This window comes from Capricornis sumatraensis, chromosome 5 (assembly GCF_032405125.1).
Source record: "Capricornis sumatraensis isolate serow.1 chromosome 5, serow.2, whole genome shotgun sequence".
In the NCBI taxonomy this organism is placed as follows: domain Eukaryota; kingdom Metazoa; phylum Chordata; class Mammalia; order Artiodactyla; family Bovidae; genus Capricornis; species Capricornis sumatraensis.
The window spans coordinates 93,801,913-93,817,659 of NC_091073.1; the positions used below are offsets into that span (position 1 = coordinate 93,801,913).

Below are 15,747 nucleotides of genomic sequence, written 5' to 3' on the forward strand. Positions count from 1 at the left end.
AACAAGACAGCCCAGGCTGACACCTGTGGTACCCACTGCACCTCTGACCCCTACTCCCCTAGACTGAGTGCTTCCAAAAGGAAGAGAAAATGCCTCTCTCACTCTTGTCTCCCTAGCGTACCACCAACACTGAAACATACCTACTCAATTGTATGGTTCTTAACACTTTTTTCCTCTAATGTTTTGAATCAATGTTTTGAATCCAAAACAGCAGCATCAGTCTCCTTCACTGTCTTGAACATGCTGACAATTTGGTGATGGGGGGAGATGGGCATTTAGCCATGGAGATGTATTAATATACTCAGGAGCTCTAATTTAGAGTTATTGTGAACAGAGGAAATCAGATATCCAATCCCTTTTTGTCAATAGTGTGTGAAAAACCTTTTAGTTAGTATAAGAGAACACATCACTGACTCCTCTTTTAACCTATCTCCAATGTTACTTCAGATATTTAAGGGAGAACTCACTTGCAGAAAAATCCCATGCTAGCTTTTGCTCCAGAATCCTGGGGTGGTCATTAGCAGTGCAGCCTCTGAGCAGAGACAGTGTGAATTCAAGCGCTGACTGACAATAACTGTATGCATTTAGGCAAGTCAGCTTGTCAAGTCTCAGTTTTCTTATCAGGAAAATGGGTTGCCTGAAACTAAAATACATGTTAGTCACTCAGTCATGTCTGACTCTTTGTGACCCCATGACTGTAGCCCAACAGGCTCCTCTGTCCATGGCATTCTCCAGGCAAGAATACTGAAGTGAGCAGCCATTCCCTTCTCTGGGAGATCTTCCTGACCCAGGGATCAAACCTGGATCTTCTGCATTGCAGGCAGATTCTTTGCCATCTGAGCCACCAGAGAAGCCCAAAATACAAATTAAGTACTTACTTAGTATGGTACTTGGCGCATGGACAGTCCTAAATATCTGTTATATTGATACATTTGCTTTGACTCTTCACTTCCAATCATGCCTCAGTTCAACATAGGGCAAATAAATAAAAACAGTTGAAATTATATACTTATCTATTCTTTATTAATACTGAACTAGGCAGATCTGTATCTCTCAGTTGTCAGCAAATAACATACACAAATTTTTACATATATACAAGTATTTGTATAAAACTGAATACTCACGATTTTAAATTTAACAAATATCATCAGGTAAAAAGCAGACTATCATACTGAGTTAATTTTTCTCTTAATGTTCAACCTGAAATAGAAGTATATTTTACATAAGATCCTAACAAAAAGGTTAATACAAGTAAACCACGAACACTGCAAATTTGACCACTTGATTAGATTGAGAAGAAATGGAATAACTTCTAGTATCATCTAGAGAAACAAGCAATCAAAGCACATGAGTCTGAAAAAATAGAGTTATCCTCAACGGGTCAATGTCAGCACCTGAGGAAAGCAATTCCACTACTTTCACTTAAAGCGAATCACTCTTTCAAGCACACTGCACCTCACGCAGAAAAGCACTTCTTCAAGGAGTACTTGTTTAAGCAGATCCCTTTGCACAAAAATGAAACAAATCAAGTCCTTGCATTCAGTAAAAGTTGAAGGTTTAAGGTGAGGACATTTCCTAAGCCAACAGGCTTGCTAAAATCATCCACATGGCTGATGTAATGCTGATGTTTTTTCTTCAGAAAAACCAGTTCAACCAGGGATGGTACATGGCAGAGAAATCAGTGGGTGACACATGGAAAAACCAACAGGGGGAGGATTTTTAGGGTGCTCATACTCAGCAGCTCAGTTGGGTCCAACTCTTTGTGACCCCATGGAGTGCAGTCCCCCAAGCTCTTCTGTCCACAGAATTTTGCAGGCAAGAATACTGGAGTGGGTTGCCATTTCCTACTCCAACTGTTAGGGCAAGGTAGCAAAATAGCTTCTCTGAAAGGAGAAGAGTCAAGAGTAAGTGAAAACACAGTCCTTATTTATTTGATGTCTCTCTTTTATACGTCTCACAGATATCATATTGGAGATTCTGAGCAACAGGAACATTTTGAACTTACAAGAGGGCATTAAGATAACACAATGCCTACTGGTCAAAACAAACAAACAAACAAAAAATAACTGGCTAAAATGGAAAATAAACTATAGAATTAGATGTTTCATGTGTTTTATAGCAATCTCATAGAAAATGGTAACGTTTTCTAAAATTACAATATTTCATATGCTCTAAGCTGAATGTCAAAATTAGATAACATCATCTGCAATTGTAGTATCAAAAATCTGATAGCATATCTGCTGCTCCTTTCCACTTGTGACATTATATGACCTGATGAAGAATTCCAGCCATGGATATGCATCTACAAATCAAAAAATGAAGTGATAGTGAATCATTAAAACTAAACAAATAACTCTGAAATATGTATCTAAGCATAACACTTAACTAGTAAAATTAACATATTTAATTTAGCTTGAGAAGTAAATAAATACACTCACCAAATTTAACATCATCTGTTCTTTCAAATACACAGTGGCTTCATGTTACTGTTTTGCAGCAATTCTGACTAATTTGAATTTTTCCCGAATAACATGAAAAAGTCACAATGTAGGGTTTTCAAAATATTTGATATCATAGGTAGTAATCTAAGTCATTCCCAACTTTTTAAAATTTTATTTTTTGGCTGTGCTGGGTCTCTGCTGTACTTGGGCTTTCTTCTCTAGTTACAGAGAGCGGGAGCTACTCTTCTTTGCAGTGCATGGGCTTCTCATTGTGGTGGCTTCTCCTGTTGCAGAGCACAGGCTCTAGAGCACATGGGCTTCAGCAGTTGAGCCACAGGAGCCTCTGAAGTGCAGGCTCCGTAGTTATAAGCACACAGGCTTAGCTGCCTCGTGGCATGTGGAATCTTCCTGAGCCGGGGATTGAACGCTTGTCTCCTGCACTGGAAGGCAGATCCTCAACCACTGGACCACCAGGGAAGTCCCTGGTGGGGACTTTTCTTTCTTTTTTTCTGCTGAGTGCTTACTGATCTACCCCGTTTTGTTTTTCTTGGTTGACTGAGAAGAAAACCAGCTCACCTTTACATCTGTCTAGCTGAAAGCCCTGTCAGGTACTAGGTACTCTGTCCAGGCAATAGGGCAGCCATAGGTGCCATTTCCAAGCTTTGGTCATGACCACAGTGAATCTATATATAGCTTCTAGAACAGTCTGGTAATATTTCTTTAAGTTTGAATTTGAAAGACACTTAATATAATCCTAACTATTGGCAAGGGTCAAGCAAGACAGGCTTCTCCCATACTGTCGGTAGAACCATGAAGAGGGAAAATAGTCTTGAAAAGCCATCTGGTGGTATGTATCAAAAGCCTATCACATCTATGCTTTATGATATGACTGTTTTATTTTCAAATATTTATCCAAAAGAATCCAAACAGCCAATAAAAATGAAAACTGACATCAAATAAAAGTATGTAAGTTAGACTTAGTTATGGATGTACAAAAACTCTCTCTTTGGAATTGTTATAAAATGCAAAGACTGATTAGGGGAAAATAAAACCTGATTTGAGACAAACTATAAAAGTTAAACTGCCAACAGCTAAATTTGCTGCTGGTAAAATCTGTTACTGATGAAAAATTGTTAGAAGAAGTCAAATTGCCTTAAAATGATTTAGATCTGCACATTTAAGGCAAAGAGAAATAATGGCCACAAAAGAAGTAGGTGTAATCAAGGCAATCTGACTTGAAGACTGGCTGATGAATCAAATATTACACAGAAAACAACAAAAGCTAGCAAAATATTTAGCAAACTAAAAACTTATAAAATCTGAAATTAGTTAATATTGAATAAACAATTGATCAGTGAACTGGCTAAGTGAGTTTTTTATAGGAAATGTTTGTCAAAATTTCGTCCCTGTTGGCTTAATTTCAACTGTTTGTATGCACAAGCGGCTTATCAAATGTGTTTGCGATCAAAACTGCCTCCCCCTGATACATTTCAAAATATATAAAAAATCTTTTTTTCATTTCAGGAATTTTGATTCATACCTGTCTTATCCTTGCTACAGTCTTCATCAGTAGGTAGGTCATACAGTCTCATCAATCACTACTTTATAAATTTATTTGGATTCAGATTTTAAAACTTTTTTACCTCTAGAAGTCCAGAGATTAGCCATAAGCTAAGTATTATTTCAAGAGAGAATGAATGGCATTAATAAATATTACTGCCTACCAATTTTTGCTCCAGGAGGACAAAACATATTCATGATCATTTCCATACTGTGCTGAAGATTATCATTGTTTAAGACTTCTGATGCTGGAATCTGGAAGAAATTTTCCTTAAGAAAAACATGAAGAAACAAGGAAATGATCAGAAATTACAATCAATGTAAAAGTATTTGAATATTATCTAATTAAAATCATCTATACTATTTCACCCTATTTATATTGTAGAATTCATAAACTAGAGTGCTAAACTCTAAAATTTAATTCATTACTTTAAAGACAGCTTTGAGGTACATATAAAATCAAGTTAAATTGTCTTGACATATGATAAAAGTAATGAGCAGAGCACAGTTAAGTTTACTATTCTCTTGACAGCACATAGACTAAGCACCTACAATGTCTAAGTGCCAAGTTTAAAACAGCATAATATATACTATATATTTATTTGTTTAACTTTTTCTCCTCTACTATTTGTAAGATCCAGGAGGGAAAGGAGTTTGCTTGCTTCACTCATTGCCACATTCCTATCACAAAGAAAAGCACTTGGCATAGTGCAGGTGCTCATTAAATATTTAATAAATGGATAAACTGCTTAGGCAGAAGAAAAGCTGTCCTCTATCCCAGATTTTTTTCCCAATGTGTATAGTAAAAAATTTAACCTTACTGGCCTTTGCTCTCAGTTTCTGAGAGGTAATCTCTAAAACCTTGGGACATCATGCCTCACAGGCGTGTCTGCATTTGCCTGGGGAACTTGGGTCACTCTAACACTGTGATTCAGGGTGGAGAGTTTGGAGTATGTGGTTTTAACTTGACCATTGGAGGGGCTGAAGACTGAGATAAGTCACATGGGCAGCCAATAATGACTACCTGATGAAGCTCCAATAAAAACTGGATACTACAGCTCCTTTGGGCTTCCCTGGTTGGCAACACCTCATGTGTACTGCTACACATCATTACCAGGAAAGTAACACTGTCCACGACTCCACAGGAAGAGAACAAATGGAAGCTCCATGTTTGAAACTTTCCTGGATTCATTTATGCACCTCTTCCCTTGATGATTTTAACCTATACCCTTTAGCCATAATAAACTGTTAACAGTGAGCATAGCGGCACACAGTAAGTTCTGTGAGTCCTTCTAGTAAAACAGTGGTCGTGGAGACATCTGTACTTTCGATTGGTGTCAGAAGTAAGGGTCTTGGTCTCGGGAACCCCTCAACTTGAAATTGTTAGAAATGAAGGTGGTCTTGTGGATAGCTACCAAGCTTCACATAATACAAAGGATCTTCCCATAAAAGTAATTTCATTCTTTCTAATATGAAATGTTGGAGACTTAAAAAGCCCAGTAAAATGCTAATAGATATTGCCTGAGGGTATGTCCACGCCTCTGCCTTCTGTTCTCGGAGTATAACTTTGGCATGGTATGGAGGAGTCTTTCCTTAAATTCTTCTTTTTCAATTTCTCACTATTCACATATTAAGACTATAGTGTCAAATCAAAAGAGAGTAAATACATATAATTTAAGATTTATGTGCTTGTGTTTTATTTATTCTTCTGAGTTGCCTTAAATGTTCTCAGTAATAAGGTAGGTGTGAATAAATATATTAAAATTCAAAAAAGTACTATTTTAGAAATATCTTCACTACTTCTGTTACTTACAGAATCCATGAGGTAAGCTTCCAATACTCCCGTTCCATCATCAAGAGTAAATGTCATCACAAACACTTGTCGGAGGGGAACAATGCCCAGTGCTGATGGAGGAAAAAAGTTGAAACCATATGAATCTATGTCTTTTTTCTTTGACCACACTGTGCTCCCTCCAGTAAAAGCATGGAGTCTCACAACCACTGGACCACCAAGAAGTCCCACTATGCCTTATAATATAAGTGAAGAAAAAAGTTGTTTTGTGTTATTATATTCCTGTTAATCTTGTTTACTAAAATAATTCAAGAGACCAAAAAAAAAATTTAAAAGGCATTCCTTTTTGTTCCCTAATACTAATATGTTAAGCTCATTTCAGAAGGGTAAGTTTAGAATATCACACTACACCTATATAGAGACAATGACTCAAGAGCAATGGTATCTTTTTTGTTAATTTTATTTTCAAAAGTTTATGTTTTGGCTGCACTGGGTCTTCCTTGCTGCATGAGAGCTTTTCCAGTTGTGAGTGGCAAGCAGGGGGTACTCTCCATTGCACTGCAGGGGCTTCTCACGTGGTGGCTTCTCCTGTTGCGGAGCACAGGCTCTAGAGTGTGGGCTCAGTAACTGGGGCGCAAGGGCTTAGCTGCTCTGCGGCATGTGGGATCTTCCCAGACGAGGGATGGAACCCATGTCCTTGTATTGGCAGGTGGATTCTTAACCAATGGACCATCAGAGAAGTCCCAGTACCTTTTTAAAAAACTAAATGTTGATACAGCATTATCTTTAAAATGAGTCGCTCTTCACAGAAAATATAAAAGTGAATTCAAGAAAGGCAATTCAATGCATGTTAGCTTATGAAAGAGAAAATTTAAGTGCCAGAATGTTCTTACAACAAACAGCATACAGTTCAATGGTTAGGATTTTGTAACCTGTCTCTATCCTTTGGATTTTAAGCACAGAGATCACTTATTTTTTAAAAGATAGCATCTGGTTGAATGATGCCAGAATCTAGAGATTTCATAATTTGGTTAAGGTGAGGAAAAAGGAAGAAATTAAAGTGATACTAAATCATATGAAAATGTATAGGTTAAGATGAATATCTTATTTTGTGTCTATAAATGAAAGACATTCAAAATGCTTATATAATGGAATATTGTCTTCCGTCTGTGGAATTCATATTCAAATATGACTAATAAAGGGGGCAAGTAAAAAAATAAATTAGGGTATAGAGACATGAGGTAAATCGTTAATATAGAGGAACTGATTTTAAAGATTCAAAAGTCCTCAATAGACTGTGGGCTAAAACCAAGAAGCATGAACATAAAACCTACTCTAAGGGACCGATAAGCAAACAAAGAACTACGTTAAGTACAGGATGGCGAGACCAAGCTGGAAGTACACAGCAAGAAACTCATGCAAAAGTTAATCTGGACTTTAACTGGACCACAAACAAAATATGAATTAGTGGTATCATATAGCTAGATTAAAAGAGAAAGAAAACAAAACCAAGAATATAAACCAATATCTACACAGTAAAATCTTCAGGCAAGCAGGAGCACTGTCCAATTTTAGGGAATAAAGGTTTTCTCCATATTCCAAATTGGCCAACATCTGCAGCCCTGTTTCTAGCTTTGAGTACCAAACTTTGAGAAGATCGGTAAAATGGAATGCTTATTGAAGAGGAGAAATAAAGCAATAAGAAACATGGGAAAGTACCAAAGGAAGTGTGGGCACCTGCTTAGAGAAATAAGGACTTAATGAATACTTGACAGATTACCTTCAAATGCACAGTCTACTGATTTTATATGAGGGAACACATGGACTCTAATTCTGTTAATAGCAGACAGAATGTGGCCCATGTTGAAATTGCAGGTAAGCAGGTTTTGCCCCATTGTTAAGTACTGCATCTAAAAAGTAAGAGATTTGTTACCTTACAATGTAGATCCCGTGGACAGAGGAGCCGGGTGGGCTGCTGTCCGTGGGGTCGCTCAGAGTCATACATGACTGAAGTGACTTAGCAATGTAAATGGGTCCCCAGTCGCTGGGGAGTTTTAAGCCAAGGCTGGATGACCACAGTTAATGATATGATATAAAAAGACTCTTATTATTCCAGTAAAGACTTGTATTGGGTAAAAAGTTGTAATAGCTAGCTCTAAAATTCTTTTCAAACCCAAGATACCATAAACTGCAGAGATTTTTCACAAGTTGTATTTATGATTAATACTAAATTACTGAAAATTAAAATGTAGTAAATGAAAAATACTGGCAGATTCTTAAAAGTACATTTTCAGGTTTTTAAAATATTTAAATTTTTATTATGATCACTGTGAATGGTTCTGCTTAAGAAAAACTAAACTTTAGCATAACTTTTGCTCTGATTTTAAAATATCCACAAATACTGAAATATTATGAGTGAGACTATCCTATACAAAGACAGTTACAATTACAGGACACAGAAATTCATCTAACCTTCTGCCACAGAAGAAGGAATCCACGATGTTTTATTAACCAGGGAATTTAGATTTTTTATTGGTCTCAAATTAGAGCAGTGTTTACATCTGAAATCAATAAAAGAAAAAATAATTTATTATAATTATTATAACTCATTTAATTATTATAAATCTTTGCTGTGCAAGCACGCACAATTTAAAAAGTATATTATTAAACAAAACAGCACTGCAATTTCTGTATTTTAATGTGCATATTACAAACAATTATTAAAAAAATAAACTTCTTACAGTAGAAGCAATCCAAAAAGATAGTACAGTCAGAATATGCACTGCTAAGCTGACAATGAGAAAGGTTCCAGGTGCAGGCTGTTAATTAATTTGGCTAATTTCCTTACTTGGTAAAGTGAAAAACTCTAAAGACTCTTTTGATTTATGGCTCTGAGAACAATATGTAATACCCAAGACCTTAAATTTATAAATATAGCCAATAGGAGAAAGTTACTCTAACTAAAGAAGTTAGTACTAGGACATATTTAGAGAATCATAGTTTATGATGCTTAATGCTAGTTAGGGGTTTCCTAGGTGGCAGAGTGGTAAAGAATCTGCCTGTCAAAGAAGGAGATGTGGGTTCAATCCCTGGGCTAGGAAGATCTTCTGGAGGAAATGCTAACCCACTCCAGTATTCTTGCCAGGATAATTCAATGGACAGAGGAGCTTGATGGGCTACAGTCCATGGAGTCACAGAGTTGGACAAGACTGAGCAACTGAGCTTGCATGTACAATACTATATTTATTCTTCATAATATAAATCAATCTAAAATCACATAATACACTTCCATTGTACATTATCTAGTATAGATATTTTGCTTTACTTATATATAAACTTACAGATAAACCCTGATGCTGGGAGGGATTGGGGGCAGGAGAAGGGGACAACAGAGGCTGAGATGGCTGAATGGCATCACCGACTCAATGGACATGAGTTTGAGTGAACTCCAGGAGTTGGTGATGGACAGGGAGGCTTGGCATATTGCGATTCATGGGGTCACAAAGAGTTGGATACGACTGAGTGACTGAACTGAACTGAATTGACTTTTTATTATATATATTAATATTTAGGAGGTGTTGATAAGAAAATAAACTTGGATAAAAATATAAAATTAACATTTAAAAGGTTCATGCAGAATACTTTTCATTTGCATTCTAGGGAGGAACAGAGGGTAACTATATTAAATATTATCTCCTTCCACTCTTCAAATACACCAAAGCGTCTTCTTTAACAGAAAAAGCTAACTGGGTAAGTTACCTTCAAAAATGGCTGTAATACTAAACTTTAGAGATTGATAAAGTAACTATACAAATTAAAAATTAGAGTAACAAGCATAAATTAGAATTCATTACTTCCGAAGTAATGAAAGAGGAAAAAGAGAAAAATAAGAACATTTTTATAAATTAATCCAACAGATGACTGGAGAAAAAAAATAAAGTAATAACAAAAAAGGGTGAGAAGGGAAACAATATTATGGTAAGCGTGGAGAAGGAAACAGCAACCCACTCCAGTATTCTTGCCTGGAGAATCTCATGGACAGAGGAGCCTGGTGGGCTACAGTCTATGGAGTCGCAAGAGTTGGACACAACTTAGCAACTAAACCACCACCACCACCACCAAGTGTAAAACAACATGAAATATAATGCAGAAATAAAATCTAGATGTTTTAGTAATTAACTTATTTTAAAATCATCTACAAAAAAACCAACTAAAATCTATTGGTATTTATTTATGAGACCTACTAAAATATAACAACAAAGAAATATAAAAGCAATGGGATGAGAATAAGATAAACCATGCAATTACCAACCAAAAAAGCTGATACAGTTATAAGAATATGAAAAAAAATAAACATTACAGCAAAAAATCATGATAATAGATGAAGTTATTACATAAGGATATACAGTACACTGAATTCACCAAGAAGATGAAATGCTGAACCTGAATAAACAAACAAAACAGACTCAAAACATATAAAATACACACTGACAGAATAAAAAGTCACAAACCCACAATCACAGAGGACATTAACCATAGCCTCTAAGAAGGTACTATTTAGTTAAAATCACAAAGGAAAGAAGGTTTGGATACAATTAATAAGCTTGCCTAATGGACATAACTAAACACTATTAAACATTAAACACAACTATTAGAAAATACACATTCTTTTAAAAATCTATGTAGTATGTACAAATTATGAACAAACATATTCCTTGATAAAGCAAAAATGGATCATTATGAAATACATCAAGCTATTTGGTTAAAAAGTAATTAACTAAAATATAAATAAGAATGCAGCATATAAAATGAGTGTGTGAAAAATTTTAAATACAGAGTGAAATAATTCATGGGCCAAAGAAATAATAATGGAAATTGTGAAACATTTAGAAATGCCAAGAAAAACAGTATCTATCAAACCTTTGGCTAAAGCTATGGCTACTTTCTCAGGGGAAAATTACAGAATTCAATATAAATATTTAAACGTATACTAAAAATCAGTGAATTAAGTGAGGCAAACATTCAATTTAAAACATTACATGAATGGAGTACTAAGGAAACCTATAGAAAATAAAGTAAAGAAGTAAAGAACAATAATAAACAAAATACAGACCATCAACAAAAACAAAAGCTAGTCGCTTTGGCAAAAAAGGCCAAGGGTTAAAAAGTTGCAAATAATATGAAGTGAATTCAAGAAGAGATAAAAAGAAGACTTGGGCACTATGAATAATTTTTGTCAATAAATTTAAACCTGAAAAACAAATAAAATACTATTCTAGAAAACTTTCATTACTAAAATAGATTTAAGGACAAACAAATTCTTAAAAGATGTGCAACGGCTAAAAAACTGAAGCAGTAGTTTCAGTTTATTAAAAAAGTATCATAATCAGAAATCTAAGTAAAGTTTTATAAAAACTTTAAGGTCTTGTCAAACATTTTGGTAAATATGACTATATTAATATTGGAAAAATCTATAAAATAAAAAGAACCATAGAGTTAAAAAGGTATAGGGAGGACTAGAAGTTTGATGAGATGCATGTAACTGCATACAAAAGCTTACAAAAATTCTTTCTACATCTCTTTGTAGAATTACTACAATCGGCTAAACACACACAGGACTTCCCTGATGGCTCAGACAGTACAGAATCTGCCTGCAATGTGGGAGACATGGGTTCGATCCCTGGATTGGGAAGATCCCCTGGAGGAGGGCATGGCAACCTACTCTAGTATTCTTACCTGGAGAATCCCTATGGACAGAGGTGCCTGGCAGGCTACAGTCCATGGGGGTCACAGAGTCAAACAGATGGCACAAACACACACAAGAACCAAAACAGAGACCAATAATTCAATAGAAAAAACAAGTGAAAAATGTGTATATGGAATTCACAGAAGAGAAAACCTAAACAGCCAATAAACATGAGAAATATTTAAACTCACAAAAACAGCAGATACTACTTGATGCTCATCAGTCTAACAAAATCTTAAGTCGGACTAATACCAAGAGCTAAATGTCAAAGAGAATCCGAGGTAAACAAATTTTTACACATTGCTGATTCAACCATATGGCAATCCACTCCAGTACTCTTGCCTGGAGAATTCCATAGACAGAGGAATCTGGAAGGCTAGTCCACAGAGTCACAAATGGTCAGATACAACTGAAACAACTTAGCATGCACACTGCACGACTGGACCATAATCATTGGAAAAACAATCTGGTATTTTCCAATAAAGCAGAAAATATTCTATAACCCAAGGTTTCACAAAGCAGAACCCTTTGACTGTTTGATCAGGTGGAAACACAGATGTTATCTACACGGCCTCTTTCCAAACCTAGTAAGTAGCTCCTAATGCAATTTGATAACTTCTACTTTCTCACTGGCAACTCATTTATAACTTTGTGGCACAGAAATTCTGGAATTCAATTACTTAACTTTTACTAGGATGCAGCTCTGAACTTTCTCTGTAACAAGCATCTAAATTTTTAGAAAGCAAATGAATATTAGCCTTTAGGGCAGCCTTAAACCTAGCAGAGTACAGACACTCAATATACATGCTATTCAAAGAGACATACCAAAAAAATCTATCACCTATAAACTGGTACTCAATCACTATCCACTGAATACAGTAACAACTGGGATAAAATAATAAACAAATAAATAAAATTAAAAGTTCCCATTATTGAAAACATACCCATAGTGATGTATTTTTCCTTGTATAAGAAATGGAGCTGAAAGGTCAAGGACTTCCAGGTCTTCATGGCCAGATCTTACAGGAATTACACTATGAAACTTGTCTGAGAGTTTGCAGATTTCACTGAGTGTACCTCCTATTAAAAGGGAACAAATAAACCCTTCAAATAGTACAAACATAAAGTAGACAGACTGGGGTATTTACTGTGCAACGTCTTAAAGGCAGTAAAAGACTAACAGGATGGACAGAAAAAGACAACAAATGCCATGAATTTAACACGCTTATAGACTTATTGTTAAAAATAGCAATTTGTAAACTTAGGATCCTATTCATTGATTGAAGAAACCACTGAGAAAAAATGCTGAGATATGAGCAAAATAAAAGGTTTGTGAAATATGAACCATCATCTTTTAAAATTTATACAAATTGCTCTTTAAGCCTGGAACACTTTGGTTCGAATGACCTAAAAAGAATAAATTTGAGAATAAAAAAATGAGGGGATTCCCATTATTAAGTCTGCTATATACTACTAATGTCTAGGCAAATTTAGTCTTGAGTTTGAAATGAATCTTTTCAGTTTTCAGTTCAGTTCAGTCGCTCAGGTCGTGTCTCTTTGGGACGCCATAGACTGCAGTGCGCCAGGCCTCCCTGTCCATCACCAACTCCAGAGTTTACTCAAACTCATGTCCACTGAGTTGGTGATGCCATCCAACCATCTCATCCTCTGTCATCCCCTTCTCCTCCTGCCCTCAATCTGTCCCAGCAACAGGGTCTTTTCAAATGAGTCAGTTCTTCGCATCAGGTGGCCAAAGAATTGGAGTTTCAGCTTCAGCATCAGTCCTTCCAATGAACACTCAGGGATGATCTCCTTTAGGATGGACTGGTTGGATCTCCTTGCAGTCCAAGGGACTCTCAAGAGTCTTCTCCAACACCACAGTTCAAAAGCATCAATTCTTCGGCACTCAGCCTTCTTCACAGTCCAACTCTCACATCCATACATGACTACTGGAAAAGCCATAGCTTTGACTAGATGGATCTTTGCTGGCGAAGTGATGTCTTTGCTTTTTATTATGCTGTCTAGGTTGGTTATAACTTTCCTGCCAAGGAGCAAGCATCTTTTAATTTCATGGCTGTAATCACCATATGCAGTGATTTTGGAGCCCCCAATAGTAAAGTCTGCCACTGTTTCCCCATCTATTTGCCATGAAGTGATGGGACCAGATGCCATGATCTTAGTTTTCTGAATGTTGAGCTTTAAGTCAACTTTTTCACTCTCCTCTTTCACTTTCATCAAGAGGCTCTTTAGTTCTTCTTCACTTTCTGCCATGAGGGCGGTGTCATCTGCATATCTGAGGTTATTGATATTTCTCCCAGCAATCTTGATTCCAGTCTGTGCTTCATCCAGCCCAGCATTTCTCATGATGTACTCTGCATGTAAGTTAAATAAGCAGGGTGACAAGATATAGCCTGGACAGGCTCTTTTCCCTATTTAGAACCAGTCTGTTGTTCCATGTTCAGTTCTAACTGTTGCTTCTTGACCTGCATGGAGATTTCTCAAGAGGCCGGTCAGTTCAGTTCAGTTGCTCAGTCATGTCCAACTCTTTGTAACCCCATGAACCACAGCACACCAGGCCTCCCTATCCATCACCAACAGCTGGAGTCTACCCAAATCCATGTCCACTGAGTCCATCCAATCATCTCATCCTCTATCGTCCCCTTCTCTTCCTGCCCTCAATCTTTCCCAGCATCAGGGTCTTTTCAAATGAGTCAGCTCTTCACATCAGATGGCCAAAGTAATGGAGTTTCAGCTTCAACATCAGTCCTTCCAATGAACACCCAGGACTGATCTCCTTTAGGAGGCACGTCAGGTTGTCTTGTATCCCCATCTCTTTCAGAATTTTCCACAGTTTATTGTGATCCTCACAATCAATGGCTTTGGTATAGTCAATAAAGCTGAAATAGATGTTTTTCTGGAATTCGCTCACTTTTTTGATGATCCAGCGGATGTTGGCAATTTGATCTCTGGTCCCTCTGCCTTTTCTAAAACCAACTTGAACATCTGGAAGTTCACAGTTCTTTTCAGTTTAACATTTAATTTAAATATAAATGTGAACAGTTCAAGTAATTGAAATTCCTATATAGTGTTTCTTCATTTTTCCTATGTAAAATCATCACACTCAAATGTTATGACAGGAAGGGCACTAAAACCATCAGGTTGGCTGAGAAGAAATAGAATGTTCAATGGCATACCATTATTAGAAGGCAGCCTTATCTCTGATTACTCAAACCTACCAGTACCTTTTCTGGTACACTTTTACTTAGACTGATAATTCTTCCTCTCCAGGGAAAGAGAACATGATTTATAAAAATAGTTTTGTGTATTTCCTAAAAATTTGTGTATAATTTATAGTGTTGAAATTCAATTGTGAGGGGGAAGTATTTCTGGCATAGTGGAGTAAGAACATTCAAAAATACACATCTCTATAATAGCAAAAAGAACTTCGGCAAAAATTATCAAATTCAACTTTTTCAGAACTCTAGAATTAAAGTAAAGAAACTGCCTGCAATGTGGGAGACCTGGGTTCGATCCCTGGGTTGGGAAGATCTCCAGGAGTGCATGGCAATCCACTCCAGTATTCTTGCCTGGAGAATTCCAACCACAGAGGAGTCTGGCAGCTATAATCCATGCGGTCACAAAGAGTCAGACACGACTGAGTGACTAAGCACAGAAATCAACCAAAGGTTTGTAACAATTCAAGGAGTGTCATTCAAAAATAGTGGATAAATCTTGGTGAGAACAGCAAGCTTTGTGGTATTTTAACTTGCCCGGCTCCCATACCTCTTTTCTCAGATTTGTAATAGCAGGATCTAACTACAGTTAGATCCTAGCCTAGGCCTGGAGGTTATAATACCCAGAAATATGATAAAATAAAAATAGCCTGGCTGGCAACAGTCCATAGGGTTGCAAACAAAGTCAATTACACATTAGGTTTACTACTCTAGGTGTTGAAGTTACATAGATTAAAATTACATGTATTCTGACCTCAGGGAAGTTTTACATTCTAATAAAGACAACAAGTCTATAAACAGACAGATAAGGCACAAATATAAGAAGAAAATGCCCTACTAGAAGTTCATATGGTATGTAATAAGAATGACTCAAATCTGCCTGATAAATCAGAAAAATGCCTGATGCATGTAGGTGTTCATTAAATATTATATATGAACTGCTGAATAAGAAGAATTGCTGCATTTACTTCTGAA

At 36.4% G+C, this 15,747-nt stretch overlaps 1 protein-coding gene across 3 annotated transcripts in view; it reads right to left on the reverse strand.

Moving 5' to 3' along the window:
• Positions 1–1,136: 1,136 nt before the first annotated feature.
• The window catches only part of POT1 (protection of telomeres 1), a 94,886-nt gene continuing 80,275 nt past the window's right edge, over positions 1,137–15,747 (reverse strand). For 2 of the 3 annotated variants that reach the window (XM_068972911.1, XM_068972909.1), the window contains 5 exons: positions 12,484–12,619; positions 8,266–8,354; positions 5,815–5,906; positions 4,166–4,271; positions 1,137–2,302 (listed from right to left, as the gene is read on the reverse strand). In XM_068972911.1, the coding sequence (XP_068829012.1) occupies positions 2,190–2,302; positions 4,166–4,271; positions 5,815–5,906; positions 8,266–8,354; positions 12,484–12,619 (536 nt within the window). In that variant the 3' untranslated portion in view covers positions 1,137–2,189. Of the gene's footprint in view, positions 2,303–4,165; positions 4,272–5,814; positions 5,907–6,434; positions 6,556–8,265; positions 8,355–12,483; positions 12,620–15,747 lie in introns of those variants that run through there. The other variant, XM_068972910.1, reaches the window with a different exon arrangement.